The following is a 21709-nucleotide window of genomic DNA, read 5'->3' on the forward strand; positions in this document are numbered from 1 at the left end:
CTGGAAATAGGCAGTTTTTCTTCCTTCTCAAAGTGCTTTAGAATCACATGTCCTTTGATCACTCTAAGGTAAGTAAAATCTTAGTGTTTTTTTTCCCCTGTTTTATAGAAGGGGAAACCAAGATGTCCTAAGCTGAGAGGAACTGTGGGGATTGGTGGCAGAGCCAAGTTTAGCACCCTGAAGTTTTTGATTGTTGACTTGTTCTTAGAACGGTGAATATCTCTCTCCTCTCACAGCCATCTGCCAAATGTTTTTATTTTTTTTTTTTTTTTTTTTTACTGTTGTTCTTTGTTAACAAGCTACTTTATTTCCTTGGAGTCATATTGGATCACAAATGGGTGATTTCAGAATGTACCTACACAAAACTATTAGACAATCCATACTCTGGGAAAGCCAGACTGGAAGGTGGCCGTAAAGGTGTTAGAAATGTTCTGCCCTGGTGTGGATCCAGGTTCAGTCAGTGGAAAAAGTGGGGTAGAAACTGGAGACCAGTTAAAAAGGTGAAAACCACAGTAAGGCCAGCAGGAACAGCTGCTAGCTGAGTGGACAGCAAGGTGGTGGGATCTGATGGCATCGCTCTGATTCCCTCTGCCCTTCTGCTGCTCTCCCTTGCTGGAGTATGGCTGTTGCTCCTGCCAAATCCTCGGATGCAGTTGCATCCCAGGGGATTGCTGCTGTAGGGGCAGGCACTGCAGGGCTCATTGCAACAGCAAAGGAACTGCTCAGCAGTCTGGCCCCAAATCAGGAAAAAATCTCTGAAATGATGCTTCATTGACGGTAATAACAAAAAGTAAACAAGTAACCTTTGCCAGCCCTTCTCAGTTCACACCAAGCCAAGAGCAGGTCTGTAAGGAAACCTCTCTCCACACAAGCACATGGGTCTGTCTTGCTGCTAAGTGTCTGTGAGGCTGCGCTTCCAAGAATGTGAAAGCCTACTATGAGCCACAGTTAGTGCAGAATATAACTGGACTGTGCCTGAGGAACAGAAGACAGGAATCCATCCGTTATATAACTTGTTTTTAATCTGAACTGTAGATACATGTGTTTTTCTCTCTGGGAGATCCTGGATCAGTCTCCAACATTGGCCGGGTAGGCAGCCAGCCCACTGGTTTGGCCAGCCCATATTGCACACGCAGCAGGCTTCCTCCTGACTGTGCCCCCGAGCTCCAAGTGACACTGACAGCTGGACATGTAGCTCCACTCACTGCTCTGTCCCATGAGGAATGGCATAAGGAGATGCAGACGTCTGCTATGGTGGCCACCAAGATCTTTCAGTTGGAGAGGTAACTGAGCACAAGCGTGCATTTGATATTTGTTGGAACAGTATACACATACATACGTACCTCTGTGTGTGTGTATGTGCAGTAAAAAATATACAGAGAGAGAAAGAGTGTGATGGCAATACCTTGGACAGTTAGGCCAGTACTCTGTCTAATTGCAGCTAGCAGCTCTATCCTCAATTTAAAATAACATGTGAAAGGAGAAAGGAAATCATGTCCACAAAGTGCTGTTGTCACCTCCTGATGCACGAATAAGCATTTCCAGTGTGTAGCCAGCAACAATGCACTCCCACATGCCTGACCTGACTGGAACCACTGCTACAGAGGCATCCCCTCAGGGAGGGGACAGTCACCAGTTGCACTCTCTGCAGTCACTTTGTCCTTGTCTGTGGCAGTGAGGGCAGGACAGGCATTCCCTTTGTTGGCTGTTGGTGGAGCGTCTGTAATTGTGAGGTTGAGGTGGGTTGCTGTGTCCACATGCAACAGGGTGGTGGTGGTCAGCCGGGCCACTGGGGCCTGATTTTCTTCTTCATTTGTGCTTGAACATCCTAATGATCATTTAGTTGTGGAATTAGTGCCATAAAGGAATGGGTAGTTAATTCATTTAAGACTGAAGGAGAGATTTCAGGCTTGTAACTTGACATCCCACAGTCTTGAGATTTCCACAGCTGTTTTGTTGAGGAAGAAACTAGTGTGATGCATTCCTCCTCTGTCTTGAGAGTGCAATGAAAGGAAAACTGTTAAATGTGTATCTGCTAAATACCAGCTTAGTTACTGATCGACCCTCCCCACTTGTGAACTGTACTGTACTGTACATCAGTGTTTTTGTAACTGATACCGCTGACAGGACCGATGTGCAAAGCCAAGGGCACGGGCACGTGGATGCTTCTCTCCGGTGGAAGGGGACTCGCCACTACCCACGGGGTGAGCTGCCCCACACGGACTGGGCTTGGGGCACATGCCCCCATAAGTAGCCAGGAGCAGCTTTGCTATTCAGAAATCAGGCTCTGTTTATATTAAGCCCAAATTGTTTGCAAAAACTGGAAGCAATTCAGCTTGTGCAGTTTTAGAGCTAATTATGTGTATGGAAAATACTCAACTGTACCAAGAATGTAAGAAATCCTCTAATTTATTCAATACATTGTTTCACAACATATTTCACACTGACTATTGCCACTGAACCAAACCTTATCTCAGGTCATTTGCATTCATCTCCTGTCTGTAGATTAAAAAAAAAAAAATTAAAATCATTCTAATTTTCTTAGTTTATTCAGTAATTGCCAAATGGGTTCTGGTGCAGCAATGCAGACTCCACGTACTGAACTTTTCCAGTTGCTATTTACAAGACCTTTTGCAGACAAAACCCAAGGCAGATAGCCAGTGAAAGGCTTTTCACTTGACTTTAATAAGGTCTCTAAATATGGCTAGGATCTGAAAGTGGAATGGTTTACAATTTTATTACCAATGATTTTTTTTTTCCACTCATGCTGGTTAACCCCAATGCCCGAGCTAAAGGTGCTTACTACACAACTCACTAGTTGGGATGGGGGAGTGGGAACCAATCCTGCACTACTATCAGTGATACAACTGTAGGATGCCAACTCTAGACACATCCGTTTTATTTCATCTGCCAATCATTTTGTTGTAGCATGTTGCAATTCTGCATGTCTTGGCTACAATGGTTAAGAAAAAAAATTCTCTGAACGAGTGGACAGTCAAGACTAATATTTATTTTAAAAAAAAGTAAAACTAAATTGTAAGCACTTTTTTGTAAAACCAATGTCTGTTTTGTTACATACTTTTAATGTTGTGCTTTGTAAATGTCTTATTTGTGTAATAAATAAAGTTAATGCAAGTAGAAGTGCTGGCACTCACATCCAGAAAATGATGTAATTCCATTTTATTTTATTTTTAAATACTTTCTGGCTTACTAATCAAGCAGCAACCCACCCAGTTTTCCTCTTTTATTATTTTGTTAAACTCTGGCTTCAGGAGAGTTCAACAAACGTTCGTAGTAAATGGATATAATTTCCTAGTTAGCAAACCAGTCATTAAAGAATACCTCTGGTGTACATTATTACAATGATCAATCAATATCAAAGTACTGAGCAAAAAGAGAGGAAAGGAATTCACCAGGACAGCTAACTAAAATCTGGGAAAATAATGTTGATTAAGATGGATTTGAATGACTTCAACATTGAATCTGAGGCACTCTTTTTAACAAATTGTTTTGAGGCTTAATAACGTTTATATGTACTAACTACACACCTCTCAGGAATATTATTGTAAGTACAATCTGCTTTTTTTCCATGGCTTTTCTCAGCGTGACTGATTAAATGATTATTTCCATTTTTGTTTGTGCTGACAAAGATGACAAAAAAATTATATTCCTGTAGAGGGAAAGGGTGAGACAAATCCGCAAGGACAAATTAGGTTTATTGTGAATCAGATTACCTGCTTTGGAATATTACTGTCTAGGAAAAAAATGAGTTTCATGGTTTTGCTCTATGATCAGTTGTTTCATCCCAAGCTTTCCGGCAGGTCTGAATGATCCATTCATGTTCATCATCATCTAAAAGGGAGATAAGAGAATGCCAAACATCACCATGTCAGATCTGCTCTTTGCATCACTAGCGTCCAGCTTAAACAAGCAGTTTTTCCTTTGCGGAATAAATACATTTTTAGCCATTGGCTTCTCTTAGAACCTTTTTATTTGTTTGTTTCTTTTAAAGACTGTGTGCTGTTTTGTTGGGATCTGTGGCAGCAGGAGGTACTGGATGTGGCGGTGATTCTGTTTATTCCTCTGTTTGACAAGATTAGCTTGGGCAGAACTATGAGATTTACACATACCAGTTTTTGGTTTTTTTTTTTTTTACTTTTTGGCAGGAGTTGTGCAGGGTATATGTGGAAGCTATCAGAAAGGAAGATACACATTTTTAAATACTGTGTCTGTGTTGCTTTTTGCTTTATGAAAGGTAAAGAAAAATCTATAGTTAAAACAGAGGTTCTTGTCTTCCAGCTTTTGTTTTAATGCTGGTTTTGAAATGTACATTATGACAGGTAATGAGAAGCTGATACAGTGGCTGGTGGATGTGTTTTAGACCATCTTCTGTGTCCCTTGTTAGTATTCATGTCTGTCCTATTTATTCTCAGAGCATAATGACAGTGTGGAAAGAAAAAGCAAAGACAATGTAGGAAAAAACTAACTGTCAAGCAAAGTTTGAATAGAAATTTTGTGTATGGTTACAAAAAATAACTTGGCAAATATGGCTTCTTAATTCCAGGGATTTAAACAGTTTTGTCTCAAAAAAAAAAACAACTGTTCTGCAGCCTTTACTTTAGTGTTTATGTAGGGAAAAAGAGATCTGTGTAGCAGATTAGGAAAACCAAACTTCAAAAAGCCTTGGGGAAAAAAAAAAAATCGAAGTCTTACTTAAAACAATACCTGTATTTATTTCTGTATAAATGTATAAGAGCTGCTTCTTGTGTTTACCACTGTCTTAACGAATTCATATTAGCTGCTTCTGCTGTGTGTGTTTCTAACCTGCCTCCATCTACATTTGAAGTGGTTTGTAGCAGCACTTACAACCTGACAGAATAGATGATTGTGAGAGGGCTGGAGCCGAGGTGCTGTAACCCCAGCACGGGGACCACCACTTGGCGTGGCACACTGTCCTGTTATTTACACAGCTGCCCTGCAGAGCTGAGCACCCTGCTTAGGTAGGTCAAAACAGATCCAGAAAGAAGCACGTGTCTTTTAAGGAGCCAAATCTTCGTGGAGATACTTTGACTGTGGAGTTGTACCTTTATGTGGCATTTGAAATGCAAAAAGTGGGAAGGTCCTGGGAGTGAAGTTGTGCTGAGCTAGGAAGTGAAAGTTCATGGAAGGGTGTGTGACAAATTAGGTCTGATGCACAAGTCTTCAAGCTTGGGGGTTAATCTCACTGACTACAGTGGGGTTTGAATCAAACCAGCTTTGTCTTTCCTTTTTCCCTTCCTTTTTTTTTTTTTTTTTTTTTCATGCTTCCCTCCCCTTTTTCTCATTCCTGGCTGAGTGAGTCGAGTGCACGCCTTCATGTCTCGTAAGATGCTGCTCACACACAGCTCTGCTGGCATCCTGATGAAAGTGGGCTTAAGGAAAGGATGTGCCAAGGCACTTGTCCCTTGTCTGAACAGCAGCACTCATCTGCCACACGTGACAGCCAGTAGTCAGAAAGGTTAGTGACTCACAGAAGGTTTTCCCTAAGAGTCTGCTCTCCATTTTGCTCTTTGCATGCAGTCACTGGTTTCCAGACAAAGTGCTTCCTTGTGCCTTCTGACCCTATTCTTGTTTCCCTTTCAAGGACTCTGGCTTGCAAAAGCTTGGTTTTGGTGGTGAGTGCCCACCTCTGAGCAGCAGGGGAACACACTTTTACTGCCATTGTTCCAATAGCTCAGCCTGTGAGCTTGTTTTAATGACTGAAAAATGGTTATTATTTGGATAGTACAGTTAAGTTCTGCCCTTTCTGGGTTCCACTGGCATGATCTTTTTTTATTCCCCATGCCTATGAATTAATAGGCCTAAACAAAATATCCTGCTAATGGCACATCTCTTATTTAAGTAAAAACTAGGAGAAAATAAATGCTGAAAAATATGCCAAAAGGGAAATTATATAGATGAGCACTGAATCTTATTTGAAGACCACGCAGTCCTTACAAAAGCAGATTCTACTGAGGGCTGCAGCAGGAATGCAAATGTGGTCCTTAAGCTTTCTTAAAAACATCATCAAAGCCATAATCAATGTGCTGGCTTTTGTTCTATGCACTAGGTGTTCCAGCAGAGTAACAACTCCATCACGTGAGCCTGGGCTATAACAGATATTGTCCAGCCTGGGTAACAATGTGATTTTAGCTGGAATCACTTTAACTAAACAAACAGTTTATCTCGGCTTGCAACAATTGCATGAAAATGAAATTTTGTCTATTTCTGCCATGGTGAAGGAATAAATAAAACTTACAGGTGCTGAACATCATCACTACCTAGCTCCTATTTGGGTACAGATGTATGTGGCTTACCCAAGTACTAAAAATGATTATCCTGCCTTCCCAATGAGAAATCTACAGCCCTCACTGTGCTGAGCATCAAGGACATAAGCACTAAGAAAGGCAGATGCTAACTTGGCTTCATTTAGCAGGTTTTCAACATATCCTTGGTTTGCCCAGATTGTTTCCTTCCGCTCTCTGGGTTTCCCAGGCCTCCTGGGAAAGTACACAAGGCAGGTTGCTCTAAGGATTTTAGTCTTCTCAGACCCATCCCAAAATGTCTCAGTTTATGCAGTGATTTGATCGCATGCAAATTAAATATGTGTTCATAAGCACTGCTTAACTTGCTCATGGTTTGATGAGATGCAACAAGGAATGAGATAGATGAATTTCAACTTTTTATAAGAAAACTAAAAATAGATGTGATGACTCAGTATTCCAAAAAATAACCTGAAGCAAATCCCCTAGAATTGCCATCCATCTCAGGCATGGTGTGCTGCTGGCCCTTGCTCTAAGTAAGGGGAAACGAAAGAACTGATCCAGCATAGCAAGGAGAACCACAAACCCAGAGATGAGAATGGCTGCAGGGCTAGCTATGTGAGAAGAGGCAGGGAAATATTAGAATGTAAAGAGTTAAGCTATGGTAAAACATACTTTTGCTACACTAAAGAAGACTGGTTGATAATTACTGTAGTTTTAGGGCTATTTGAATCAGTGCAGCTGCAACCTCTTCAGTAGTAACCCCTGAAACAAGACAAACTGGGTTTATTGTACTGAACAAGTCTTAAAGCTCCTCCCTGATTGTTAGTAATTGGCAGCAATGGACTTAACAGCCTCTTGACTACCCTTTTTACACTCTACCTGACTGTGCAGCTAACAATTTAAATCACAGATGCTGATCCTTCTTTGTGGCAGCTGCTTGTTAACTACACGTTCCTCTTTTTCTGTCACTGGCTGCTTCCATAACCCTGCAACACCAGGGTTAGATTGGAGAATCACATTTCATCAATATTTAAAATGGAATTAAACCTTGAAGTTTGATTAATGCTACCAGATAGTGAGTTGTAATTACTATTTTGCAAATTGCAATTGTTTGAATATGTTAATATGATTGTCTAAGCACATCTTCACCTTCAGAAGTAATTTTCCCTTTAAAAAAGAATTGAAAAAAATACAAACTCTTTAATCAGTGGTAAATTATCACTCTGGGCACAATTAGGTACTACGGGGTTCTTCATGTTGTGTGCTGAATTTTGTGTCAGTTTATTTATCTTTGAAAGTTTATCCTTTTTTTTGATTTTTCAAAGATTCATGGAACTGACTTTGCTGCAACAGGACTAACCATGTTGATATTTGAAGATAAAAAAAAAAAAAAGCTTTGTCTGAAAATTTTACTGCAATCTGATGTATTCCTGCTCAGTTAGTAAATAAGAAATTCTATCTTCCAAAGTTAGTGAATTATAATGATTATTATCATGACATTTTATTGGAATCTTGAAAGAGAGCAAGAGATCTTCATGGATGAGCTGTCAGAATCTGTGTAAACATTGACTGAGTTTTAAAAATTATTTTCTCATGTGTCACTCAAAACCAAGTAGTTTTCTGGCATCCACAAAATATATTTTGAATACTGTGGGACAAATCCTCAGCCAGCCCAAACTGGGAGAGCTCCTCTTTTATTTTCGTAATTAATTCAGGCTGTTTTCATCAAGCAGGCAGAGGCATATGGACCAACCCTGGTAGCTACCTGCACAACTGATCCTCAGAAACAGCATCTGCCCACAGCAGATGATTAACCAGGGGGACAAGTCATACTGATCTACTGTTGGACACTGTCTACACAGTTACCAGGTCAGTTTGGAATTATCTTTTTAGGCAAAAACCACCAAATTCAATTAGTCATTCTGTGTTCCTGGAGGTAGCCCATTTCAAAATTAGTTCCTCTCAACAAATACTGCTTTGCAAGTTTCTTCCTTGGCTTTAGATGAAGTTCCAAATGCCAGCAAATCCAAACAAGTGTGTGTCAAAAGTGCAGGTGTATTCCATGGTGAACTCAACCTGCAGCCTACTGAAATCTGTGGATTTCTGCTCAGCCTCTCTGCAAAATTAAACCACTTGCCTAAATTTCAATGTTCAGTCTAAAAGTAGTGGCAGAAGAGCCTTCCCCAACTACGCACTCCAGATTTATCTCTCAGCTGGGATTAGGAACAGATGGAAACTCAGGGTGGCCTTGCTTCAGGGTGCTTCCAAAGGATGACTTGAAAACACACTGTAATTTAGGTGCATTTAATCTTCCTATATTAAATGCATATTGCAAAGTTTAAAATTATTTGCTTCTAGCTATCATATTTCTGTGTTGCTTATGGAAAGCTCAGTTGTGAGAGACTTCTTAGGACTCTGCATGCTTGGGTGTCTGCTATGATGGAGGGTGGAGACTGCTAGCAAACAGCAATATGGTTGTGTAGGCTTCCAGGGTCTTAACTAAACCACATAGAGGAGCACAGGAAAAGGTACTGCATTGAAATAACAATACTTAGTAGCTTACACAGGAAAAAACCTACGCTGGTCAATTTAGAAAGCTGGTCTGACTTTGTCTTAGGTCATCATACTGCACTGTGTAGCTCTTCTTGCTCCCATGGTCTTAAAGACTTTGTCTACGCTGGAGGCATGATGCCTTCCAAAATTCAGATCCTTGGCTCCCTCCTCTGCCCAAAGGCAAGTTGGGACCAGATGTGAGTGCACATCATCCCTTTGTTCGGTCTTGCTTCTGTTAAAGCCTGTGTGAGCCAGAAGGGAAGTAGATGTGTCCTGATATGTGGCTGCCTTGGGACAATCAGAGGGTCACAGCTCAGCGTACCTTGAGCACACAGCCATGGGGGAAGAGCAGCTTTCCATCACTATGATGTGTAAAAGGGTGTTTATAATAGACAAGCCTTGAACAAGAGCTGAGTTTCCTCTCTGTTTGCAAAGAGCCAAGCACACAGAGACCATTATAAACAATACCATTTAATTCTTTCACATGCCTGCCTCCTCCCATCACCCGCCGTGCAGTTTATCATGTTCCTCCACTACACAATTACAGTCACATGCGATAGCATCTTGGCCATGGATTCTGCCTGGCACACCCCTTTCATTTCCACTGCCCACTCTGCTCCCTAGCACCACTTTCCTTACTGCACCTGACCCCCACCAACATCAAGGCTGGTAAGAAAATGGAAAATATGTTTTCAATTAACCTTTGCTTCCACCCACAAATTCTCACCCTTCCATTTACTTTTAATTATTGTAATTCCAAAATGGCCCCCAAATGAACTTCCCATCTCTTGTAAAACTTGTTTTCACATGGACTGTATAGTTGAATATAAGTGCCTATAAGTCTTGTGTTTAATCTGTTTAAGGGATTCACAATAGGATGGCTAGCACACAAACAAAGTTGTTATTCTTGGCATGCCACTATTTGGAACTCAAACTTTCATGGTTTTCCAAATGATAAGTGTTTTAAGACCAGGAAACCACAAGGAACAATATATCTGCAAAAGCTATAGCTACTGAAATGACTGGAGTAACTTACATCATGGTGTATATATTAGTATTATCATTGTTGGCTCTAGTCTTGAATATATTGGTTCATAATCTATTTACTGAATGAAAGATATTTTATATTAAAACATGTAAGTCAAATTTAGTCTGAAAATGTTTTCTTGGTTACATGGATGAGAAGTCTCCAGCTAGCTCTGTCACTTGAGCAGACTTTGACACTGAGAAAGACATAAGAAGAGTGCATTTTGCAATGGCATTCAAAAGCACTGATCTTAACACATTTCTGTATAGATATGAAAACAACATGTGCTGGGTAGGAGAACGGGCCCAACATTTTAAAAAGTGTTTGGGGTAGAGCAAGAATAGACATGAAGCTACTTCTCACAGGAGTCTGGGATCTTCTCTTTAAATTAAGTAGGTTCAATTTCCTTCTGCTGTCTTCACTTGAACACTCAATTCATTTGCCTTTCCCACTCAGCAGTCCCCAGTTTGATACTTGCTAATGTTCTACCTCTCCTGCTTATAAGATGTGGGTCCTCGATTAATTAATTTGTTAAGCATTGGAGATTCAGATCCAAAGCTCTCACAGCAGGACAAAAGCTATCTGACTAAAAAAGAGGAAGAGAGAGATGAGTGACACTTGGAGATCCAGATAAAAGAGCTATCACAATTTCCTACCTTCCTTTTCATGCAATATATTTCAACTCTTCTATCATTGAAGCAGTGAGCCCATGGAAAGCAAGTGCAAGCAAACTGGAATTGTATGAATGTGAGCAAAAAAAATCTATGATATGAGACAAGACACAGGAGAAAAACATATAGGAGATAGAGGAGATAAGACCAAAAAGTGAATTTGTACAGGCTTGTGTAGAGCCTTGTGGGCAAAAAAACCAAGCTAGGTGCCATGGCAGAGACAGAAAACATTTTTTTTTTTTGGTGATGTTATTGTGAAGGAATGAATCAAAGAGGCCAGAAAGAGGAGCTAGCAGTAGAAAGGAGGAGCACTCCAGCTGTTGCAAGAAAAGCAAAGGGCTACTCACATTCATATGCTCTGTGTAAATGAGAGTAGTCTTGGCTCTCTGTTTTACAAAGCTCTTTTTTGTTTTTTTTTCAGAAATAAGTTTGTTAGCCAAAGTAAAGAGAAAAAGATCAATGGATTGTAATAGATGGCATTTAACATAAAAATGAGTAAAATTTACAATTTGGTTAACTTGTTAAATGTTAAAAAATCAGCAAACAATAGACACAATTTGTTTTGTTCAGAGCCCAGAGGTAGAGACCAAATCCTCTAAATTAATTTCTGCAAAAGCTGGGTTTTGTTGTTTTGTTGTTTTTTTTTTTCCCAAACAGGTCTGGATCCTATTCGTTGTAGAATATACTGATTACCAACTATTTTTAAGAGCTTTACACAAACATTATTTCTTTTGTTGTGTGAAATGCAGAATCAGCCATCTGGCAAATGCCCCAGAGCTAAAATCTTTTACATGACATATAATTCAAAATGATTAAATATACAACAGAAAATAGCTATAGCACTGCACTTAAAATAGCATGAACTTTTACTGCCGATCAAAACTGATTTCTTTAGCTTAACAAGTATCCAAAGAACAATTATTTGAAGAGCTTTTAAGAGTTTCAATATGTAGGAACCAAACCTCATCTAAATTCAGTATCTTAAGTCAAATAAAAAAGAAACAACTGTACAAAAGATTAAATGGTCCTGTGTTATAAGTAGACATTTAAATCTATGGGAAGCTAAATCCATTTGAACAAAAATACTATATTCCCTCTGTATGTGTATTGCTGGGGCTTTCCTTCCTCTTCATTGCTAAGGGCATCTGCCAAAACAACTCTTACACTCTTAGGCAATGACTGGGGACTGGCCTGAAATCAGACTGTTCATCCACTCCCTCCATCATCAGAACAGGCAGTTTCAAAGAAGAGCAGGGAATAAAGCTCCATGCCTGATTCCCAAGTGCAGTCAATCTTTTTTTTTTATTTCCCTGCACCACAGTCAGCTTTAAGTATAACTTGCTGTCTTTTTTTCTAGAAATATTCCAGGCCTGAAAAATTGCCAGGTCCTCATCCCACACCCAGTTCTCCAGTAGTTTATGAGAGAGAGCACGCAAACATCTGCATGTATTTGGGGTACACGAGGGTAGGTACAGAAATATTACCCTGGGTAATTATTGAGTGGTTATGGCTCTATTTCTCAGCTATGTTTTTCAGACAAGTCAACATCTATGTTTCCCAAAAAGCACTTGGTGCAAGCCAGAGATGAGTTGTAAGACAAAGAAAAAAAAATAGTCTAAATGTAGGAGATTAACTTCATGGATTTGCATACTTGGATAAAACTGAGTGATGAATACATCACTGTCAATTTTCCAAAGGAAAACTTGCTTCTACATTCTTTCAAACCGAGCATGAGAACCTCCATCCCAAGGTAACAAAGTGAGGAAACTCTAATTCTGGGATTACTAAGGCTTAGAATGAGAATGACTTTGCACCCTTGCCTGTGGAGTTGGGTCAGCCTCACAAGCAAGGAACCTCAGACATTCTAATCCGACACTTTTCTAAACTATAATGAAACAATGTTCTTGAATCTTGATCTTTTCAGTTTATAACGACTCCTGAAGCCTACAAGACTTTCAGGCTTGTAGAAATCCTGAGCTGATTGCTGGTTTGTTTGGGATTGCAGCAGCACCAAAGCCTATCCCCTCATAAAGATATTTGTTGTGGTTTTCTGCCCCTAATCCTGTTTTTAATAACATGCATGTGAACTCAGTTACCTGACTGAGCTGTGAGTGTAAAGGCAGGCGTCGTGTCTTCCTGCTCTTGATGTTATATGAAGAGCTGGATATATTTCAGGTAATATTGACTGCAGTATAGAAAGTTACCCTATGCACCATACATCTACTAATTAAACCTGAAGATGGAATATGAAAGTAGTGGCACAAATGTTTTTGCATGGCAAAGAGCAAAAGTATGTTTCATGTTATCTAACCAATCCTTGGGAGAACCACAGCGAAACAGGGCAATTTTCATCAGAAATATCTTTGTTTTCACCCAAAGAGATGAGACTCAGGCAATCTCCTACTATATTTTCAATCTCAGTATAACAAAACTTCTGGGTTTGATGGTGTTTTCTCTTCTGATATTTGAGGGTCCTAAAACCTGAATGTCACAGCTCTTCTTGCACATCCCTGCTCTGCATTAAAGATACCATCATGCATTTCCCACTTTTTACTGAAAAACTGGGAAATCTTCCCAATTTTCTATTCACCAAACTCTGTTACAAAGGTGCCTGGAGTCCTATTTCTGGAAGAAAAAAAGAAAAAAGTAATGCCCCTAGTGAAACAGGAGTCTAATCCCAGTATCTGTTCAAAATAAACAACATCTCTTCTTACAAATAACCCTTCCCATTCTTATTTATGTGTCCAATTTTGTGTACTTTGCAATACTGGAAAGAAAAAAAAGAAAAGATTGAAGAACACATGGAGAGTCAAGAGAAATTTGAGCATCCCCAAGGAAACAGAGGTTTAGGGATGGAGTAATAACTGCAAGATTGTGATGAGAATTTGGAAAACTTTGCTAGATAAAAACGTGTAACCAAACTGTTGCTGTCATTTCGTTCCCTGGGCCTGATTGCATTTTCACGATGAGCCTTTGCACTGCTCTAACAGTGAGAGCTCTCTCAGTAAATGAGTATCAGACCTCCACGCTAGCGAAGCGCAAGGCTTGCCAAATTTAAGAGGAGTCTCTACGGTACTCCACATCCACTCATCTTGACAAAGAAGTGGTAGAAGCAAATTCACCAGCTTCAAATGGTGTCTGTTCTCTTATTTTCTGGAAAGGTACCTGGATGCTGCCCCTTTGGAGGCAAATCAGAGCCAAGGCTGGACGCTTCCTTGAGCTCATCCCCAAACAGCCAAGAAACAATCAGAAATTGCTTCATAATAGGGCCAGGGTGAAAGGTGAGAACTGGGGTATTCTGAAAGCTTGCTGCCAGACCCAAGGAAGAAAGTGTCATTTTGGTAAACCTGTCAAGCTGTTGTAAGAACTTCCTCAATGCTTCCTACCATCTGCTTTTGATGCTTTCAAGACTTGGCTGAAAGCCTGGAGGTTTTCCTGCTCATTCCTGCCCAACCTATAATGGAGTAATTCTGGATCTGTTCCCTGTCATCCCAGCCTCTTCCTCGGTTTCTTCTGCTTACAGCTGTTTTTTTTTTTCTTCACTGCAGTGGCCTTGTGCCCTGAATCATCTCTCCTGGGGCGGTAAGAGTTCCTCTGATGTTGAACAAGTGCCGGGTTTTTCAATTGTGTTCATGTTCTTGAGAGGAAGGGTCTGGCCTACATGACACATTCCTTCTTCACACTCACATCAACAAGCTTAACTTTGTGTACAGGGCTCTCAATGCAATGACCACACAAAGCACATCTCCAACAACTCCAACGTCAGGCTGCACGCTGTGCTGGTCTGGTCAGTGAATATTGATTGATATAACTCACAGGGTTTGAGATAAATGCCATAAGGGACAATGAGTTCAAAGAACAGATTAAAAAACAATAAATTGAATTCCAAGGCGTTCCCTTCTGTACTAATCTGTGTAGGTTCCTGTGTTTTTGGAAAGCATGTTGCTTATCTTCCTCATCAGTAGGCCCACTGCATTCCAGTATTTTGGATCAATGCCATTGGTAATAATCTGGATCAGTTTTTATTCAACGTTTATAAAACAGGCCATGTATCATAGGGTATATTTTATAGCAGATGGTATCTCCAATTCATTTAAACGCACCCCCCTCCCCCCTTCATTTCCCTTCTCCAATATCACAGCACATAGTTCTAGGAGCTCTTGAAAGTAGAGCTGAGCAGAAATTTTTTTTCAACAAATAGTAAATAGGAGTTTCCAAGTAACAAAACTGTTAAACTGTGGCTCACTGAAAAGAAAATGTTCTCTCTTCTAGAAACACCAGTCTTGCAATTTGGACATTTGGGGACGCCAAAAAAAAAAAAAAAGACAAAGTGGGGTGGGTGAGTGAGTGGGTGTTTGCTTTCAGAAATAATTTTAATTTTTAAAAAAGTGCAATGAAAACGTGATAAACACAAAGGTTCAACAGCCAGAACACAAAGGATTTGTTTCTGGTCAAATGACAGTTTTTGAGTTATCTCAGTGTCAGTTGTTTGGGGAACTTCTGTGTGTTTTAAATATGATAAGTTTCTCTTTTACCTTGATGAAAACTAATTTGCCTTAAGGCTTATTAATTTGAGGACTCATCCACAAGAACTAATATTTGCCAGACTCTACTCAAAACAGCTCTCCAAGGTGACAAGGAAGTTTCCTGTTCAGCAAGGCATTTAAATGCAGCCCTAAGACTCCTTTCATTAAATTGGACTGTTCCAACATGCAGAGATAAGCACATGCTTAAGCACTTTGCTGGTTCACAACAGTTTATTAGCTTTCAGGAATCAATGATGTACACCTCACAACCACTCCCTTACTTGAGATCATAATGGAAGAGACTGAAGATTTTCCTGAGTTTAACATACCAAACTGTAATAAAATATATTTATTTGTATCTGCTTGGGAACACTTCACTGTGATTTTACAAAATATGATTTATGCAACTCTGGGGATACATAAGTCACTGATAAAAATAAATAAGGAAGAAATATTTTCACTCATTGATAACAGAACCAAATAATGGATTTTATGTTTTAGCTTTAATCACACATCCTAGGAGATATGTCAAATAAACTCATCTTAGTTTACCTTGCAGAAGTTGTTAATCATACCTGCATTTCTCAGAAATCTGAATTTGTAGTCAACAATAACTCTAGTCTCAGGATTATAGAATCCATCACCACAGTCGTAACAACCTTCTGGGATTTTTCTGGGAGGATCCAGATTTGTAAATTGAGAAATGCCTGAAGAAAAAAAAAAAACAGCAAGGGTTTGGTTTATTTTGCTTTTAAATTTATTTTTATTTTTTGCATTTGTACCTTGGATCAAGAGAACTAACAAATCTTATATCTCCATGGTATTTGCTATAAAAACAATGTTACAGTAAATGCTATAAAATGTTTTGCCAATTTTGCAGATGGGAAAAAATGAAAATGGAAAAATCCATACAGAAAAAGATATCTCTTTGATTTCACTCACGATCCTGTGATTCAGCCCAATAAACTAGCATTACCAATATGACCCCAAACTTCAAAATGGGGCCAGGAGAGTCCTGCTGGCCTCACAGAACAACTGCATGTCATTGCAAAAATATTTTATGTATAAAGAAGTGTATTTTATGTATTACGTTACATATTTCACTTGTTCCTTATAAATCTTTTTATCATTTGACCACATAATAATATTATAAAACTCTTTAACATAAATATACGCTGGACACAAAAGTTTATTCTGATATTTACTAAAAAGGTACATGGGACAGATGCAGCCAAACTGTATTTGATGTTCTGGATGGAAATTAATTGTCTTTGCTCAGCTATTCTAAATTAAAAGTGTGCTGCAAAGGCAGTGGAGTGTATGAAAGGGTTAATGAGGATATCAAAAACTGTACATAACAAAGCCCTGTCTTTAGGGGCCATCACTCCAGAGAAGCCCATGCTGTGGATGGAAGGCTGAATCTCTGTGGATGGGAGGCTGGATCCCTTGCTGAGCTGGTGGAAGGTGGTGTCAGCATTCTCTGGCAGCATCGTATGGTCAGGTTCTGAAATTAGCCAGAGCATTTCTGCTCCATGTTACTCATGTAGCCGAATTAATCTTTCTTAAGCAAAGTTGTTAGTTTAATTCCTTCCAGACTCTTAGGATTGCAAATGCAATTCAGTACCTGCTGGTTTCAGACCAGACGAGATTTCTGTGTAAAATCGTCTGTCGTAGCCGTCGCAGTAATGCCATTTTTTATCTTTGTATTCGAGACCATCTGCAAAAGTGTATTTCCCCTGCAAAACATGTTCAAGCACAGAGTTAATAAACATGATGGATGGCTGGAGCATAAACACGGCCAGCGTTCCCTCTGCCAAAACCGTGCGTTGGCCGAGCAGGGTGAGTGCAGGGCGCAGCTCGGGCTTCCGTGATGCTGGGAACTGAATCTGCAGCCTCACCCTCACACCTCTGGGTGTGCGATGCCGTCCATGGGAGGCAAAAATTGGCTTGTCTCGGAAATTCGCTGGTTTTACCCAAAAAGCTTCCCTGGAGGCGAGGGCCTCGGAGTGAGGCCCCTTGCTCGAGGTACCTGCGTGGGCACCCCACGGTGCCAGATCGCCCAGTATCTGCCTCCGTTGGGGAAGAGCAGCTCTCCTTCGCCGTCAAACATCCCGTCCTTCAGCGCTCCCCGGTACTCGGTGCCTGTCGGCAGAGTGTAGGAGCCCTGTCCCTCCATCCTGGAAGAGACAAGGCGGTTAGGAACGGGGATGGAGGGTGGGCAGCCCGTGCCCGCCACACCCCGCCGAGCCCACCTGCCGCGCACGGTGTCCCCGATGTACCGGCCGCCCCCCACCTCCATGGATGGCCGGCTGCGCGGCGGCGTCACCATGGCAACGCCGGGACCGGCGGGAGGGGCCATAGAGCGCCACCTCCCGCTGCCGCCGCGCATGGGTCGTGATGGTGAGGCGGGGCTGCGCGTGCGCGGCGGTGGCGGGCGCTGAGGGGAGCTCAAGGAGAGCGGCGCCGCCACCGCCACCGCCGCCGCCATGCCCGGCACCCTGCAGGTGCCCTCTCTGGAGGAGCTCGACGTGCCGGAGGTGAGTGAGCGGCCGCCGCCGAGTCCTTCCCCCGCTGGGCTGCGCGGCCGGTCGGCCAGTGCCGGGGCGGGCCGCTGCCATTGCCGCTCTGCCTCTCTGTAGGTGAAAGTCAGCTCGGCCGTGCTGAAGGCCGCGGCCCACCACTATGGCTCGCAGTGTGACCGGCCCAACAAGGAGTTCATGCTGTGCCGGTGGGAGGAGAAGGACCCGCGGAAGTGCCTGCAGGAGGGCCGGCAGGTCAACCAGTGCGCCCTCGAATTCTTCAGGTAAGCGGGGCCCCCGTGAGCCTTCCCCGGCGGCCGCCCTTCGCCCAGCCCCTCTCTGCGGCTCCCTGTCCGCGGAGGCTCGGGAGGGGAAGGGGTTTCGGTGCAGTGTGGCCTTGCCGAGCTTTGTTATTCAGCTCTCGCAGTCACTAAACGTGTAACTAAACGTGCTGCCAGCACTCCAGCCTTCAGGTCGTTATGGTTGCTTCTTAAGCTTTAACTCTAAAATTTAACCCTTATATATCCTTTCACTTGAAGCTCCCTGGCATCAATGCCAGAGTAGGTTGCTCTTATTTTTGTTAGGTTAGCAAAAGAATCCTGAGGGGTTGTGGAAGGTTTTCAGCTTCTGTACCTTCTATTTATGTTATGAAATCCAGGAGACTGTCCTAAGCTTTGCACTGTCCATCCTCTCTTTTTTATGGGCAAACTGCTGTGAAAGCTCAAAGAGATACAGCACTTGCTACTCTGACCAAAAATGTGTATTGCAAGGTGTGCATCAGTATCATGCTCTTGAAGGCCAAGTTAGTTAGCTCCAGACATGTCCCAGTATATCAATTAGTAATCAGAAGCCTCTGTTCTAACCATGTCATATTGAACTTAGACATCAAATTAGTTTGGAAGCATTAAGACTGTGTATAATATACACTGAGTTATCTGGCAAAACAAGGATCTCTTGAGGAGGAGCTGTGTACATCTAGTGAGCAAGAAGCAGCTTCTATGTAGCAGTTAAGTTATTACTATCTCTACTTGTAGATGTACAATTTTTACTGGTATTGGTATCAGGTTCTGTTTAATGATGCTTCAGATACTGACCTCTGGATTCAGTCTTAGAGCTACAAAAAAATACTTTACACAGGTTGAGGCTTGCATGAATAAGAGAAAAACATTAAAACTGTAACACTTGCTTATGATTTTCATTCTGTGGTCTCTCACAGGAAAATTAAGACACACTGTGTAGAACCATTCACTGAGTACTGGACGTGCATTGACTACACCAACCTGCAGGAGTTCCGTCGCTGCCGAAAGCAGCAGGCAGTATTTGATAACTGTGTGCTGGAGAAGTTGGGCTGGGTGAGACCTGATCTGGGAGAGCTCTCTAAGGTAACTTCGTATGTTTTTGACTAAACAGTCAGATTCTTCTCTTTTCTTATGGACACTTCATCCAAACCAGGTCTCAAAGTCGTCTTCCAGCCAGAAGGTGATTTGTGAACTCAACACAGGAAGCTTGTGGAATTTACCAGAAGTGAAGACTCTGTTCCCCAGGGTTGCTTTCCCAGAAGAGTTGCACTTGATTTAGACAATGCCATTTACTCTTGCTTATGCTTTTCCTGGTGCTTTCCCTTTCCTTTATGAGGGAAGCTGACACACACATGGAACTACTCTCTTGTTATGAGTGAAATATTCCTCCCCTCCCTTTTTAGAAGTACTCTGGAGATAGGAGGTCTCACAAGATCAACAGTGTGGCCTTAGTGTTGCTTGGTACTTCTTGGAAATTATTCCTTTAAGTTCTGACTCACTCTAGCTTTTCTGTTTGTTACCTGCTGGGAGAAGCTGTGTCATTTCCCCTTTTCTTTCCTTCCAGGTAACGAAAGTGAAGACAGACCGTCCTTTCCCTGAGAATGCATATCACTCTAGACCTAGACCAGAGCCAAATCCACCCATTGAGGGAGAGCTGAAGCCTTCTCCATTTGGCAGTAGGCTCTTTTTCTGGTCCTGGTGAAGCTGTAACTGTGCTGTAACTGAAGAACAAAGATGAAGTGCTTGCAAATGTAAATTGTCCTGTATTTTGGGGTATAACTTCAATTATTAAAGAACCCCAAACCATTACATGGCTCAGTAGACTTCTTTAAACATGCTTACACATCACAGCAATTAAAAAAATGTATTTCCCTGTTTTGCACAGTGATCTCTGTTCTCAGGTGGCCATTGGGACCCTCTTAGCACTTGTCAGTTGATTGACACCGACTACCAGGCTTGTCTGAGATGTGTGAATGTAGCCTCAGCCTTTGGCTACTGCCTCAATCAATCCCAGACTGCCCCAAGACTTTGCTTACGGAGAAGGCTGTCACTTGGATCAAGGAAACTGAGAACAAACAAGTCATTAATGTTCTTCCTTAGGCTTGGAACTGATTAATTGTGCATTTATTTTTCTGAGGGGCTTGTTCTGTACAGCTTTAACAGTCAAACCTGTGGATTTTGCTAGGTAGGAGGTCAGAATATTTGCTGCTATAAAGATCCTTGTTTGACTTGTCACTCATTCCTCATGCAGCCAGGTTAGTGGCTTCTGGGGGTGGGATTTTTGTTGTTGGTTGTGGGGTTTGTTTTATTTTTTTAATTGCGGGAACATAATTCATCAGAAAAATCATGCTAAATTTTCAGTGCTTTTAAGGAAAAGTGATTTCCTGAAGGATCTTCTTGTCTCATTAAGCAACGTAAGAAGATGGCTTTTCTGTCTCAAGGCCCTGACTGGAGGGGTTTGAGGCAGATCCTTCCCATTGTTTCACTGTAGTAGGCTTTTTTCGATAGAGGAGTAAATCAGCTTTATCTTTTCTACAATGTCTAAAAAGTGAATTTTTCACAGGAAGATCTAGTCTTTCATCTGCTTCCATCCAAGAGCAAGATCTTTATTACAGAGGGCAGAAGAAACTAAATGAAGTTGTCTTCACAAAGCCAGGGGCAGTTTTACTTGCTTCAGGCTGGATTGTGTAGCCCCAGCCAGGGCAAAGACTCGGGTAGTGCTTTGCTCATAGAGTAGCCTGGCTGCTATTAGGGTCTGAAGATTTACCATTGCCTCGTTTGGGGTAGGATTAGACTGTAATGGGTCTGTAGCTGCAGCATATGTTTCTGATCCCTGGAACCAGAGGGAAAATTGTATAACATTTATCTAAAAATAGCTTGTGCACTATGCACAACTTTCTGCTTGGGTGTGTGGACTGAAACTCAAAGCAGGCACTATGGCATATTTGCATTTTAATGTGCCTTAGCAGCACCTTGTCTTGAGTCTGAGATGGTGTGCACCTTTGCAGCTTCTCCTTGCAGAGCTCTGCCAGCATTTTGGAGCAGCCATGTACTGCTGAAGACAGATAACCCCTTTCTGCAGAGATGGAAATTGGGACAAGCTTGAGGTCTAATTACATTCAGCTTGAGAGAAATGAGGTTTGGCCAAGTAGAGGAGAAATTGTTCTGGGATGTTAACACGTGTCACATCTGATCTTGTATTGCTGACCCACTCCAATAGTTAGGCAACCTCACAAGAAGATTTTTAGATATTACTTAGTATGTTTTGCTAATAACTTACTATTGTCAGCATAATGTATGAAGCATTGCACTGCTGAACATCTGCTTTGGAATAAACAGGCAGGGGCATTCCAGTAGTCAGCCTCTAATCATAATCAAACAGCATTTTCCCCATTAAATTGCTTCTGAAGAGAATGGCGTGCGTGAATGGGGGCAGGTTTTTAAACAAGCCTTTTATGAACCCCACCTTTCAGTTGGCCAGTGCTGTAAGTAAAAAAAAAAAAAAAAAATAAAAAGAGTAGCAGTGATTTATGCTTCAGCCTCAGTTTTCAGATTGTTCCTCTGTTTATGGCAGCTGAATCAACCAGAGGTGGTTGATTCAATAACAATGCACTGGCTGTGTTTAAAAGTCAGAGCTAACGATCTGTTTGCTGAGCAGGAGTGGGCAGGTGAACATACAAAATGAAGTGAAGTCAAGTACAATTCAGCTGCACTGTGAACACTTCTTTCATTAACCTTTTTGAGATAATTGCTTCTTGGCTGAATCTCTCTGAGGAAATATTGCCAGAGGCCTGTTTGGCACTTCGGACAGTGCCTGTATGTAGCTATTT

General features: G+C 41.5%; 2 protein-coding genes across 2 annotated transcripts; one reads left to right on the forward strand and one right to left on the reverse strand.

The window, feature by feature from the left end:
• Positions 1–3772: 3772 nt before the first annotated feature.
• Positions 3773–17360, reverse strand: MORN5 (MORN repeat containing 5). Its single transcript, XM_054393559.1, has 5 exons — positions 17314–17360; positions 17091–17238; positions 16686–16797; positions 15637–15768; positions 3773–3852 (listed from the first exon to the last, which is right to left on the reverse strand). The coding sequence occupies exons 1-5, from the start codon at positions 17358–17360 to the stop codon at positions 3773–3775; spliced, it is 519 nt and encodes a 172-aa protein (XP_054249534.1).
• Positions 17361–17532: 172 nt separating this feature from the next.
• On the forward strand, positions 17533–19835 carry NDUFA8 (NADH:ubiquinone oxidoreductase subunit A8). Its single transcript, XM_054393434.1, has 4 exons — positions 17533–17598; positions 17701–17864; positions 18797–18962; positions 19444–19835. The coding sequence occupies exons 1-4, from the start codon at positions 17548–17550 to the stop codon at positions 19579–19581; spliced, it is 519 nt and encodes a 172-aa protein (XP_054249409.1). The 5' UTR covers positions 17533–17547; the 3' UTR covers positions 19582–19835.
• Positions 19836–21709: the final 1874 nt, after the last annotated feature.

Source organism: Indicator indicator, chromosome 28, assembly GCF_027791375.1.
Source record: "Indicator indicator isolate 239-I01 chromosome 28, UM_Iind_1.1, whole genome shotgun sequence".
Lineage (NCBI taxonomy): Eukaryota > Metazoa > Chordata > Aves > Piciformes > Indicatoridae > Indicator > Indicator indicator.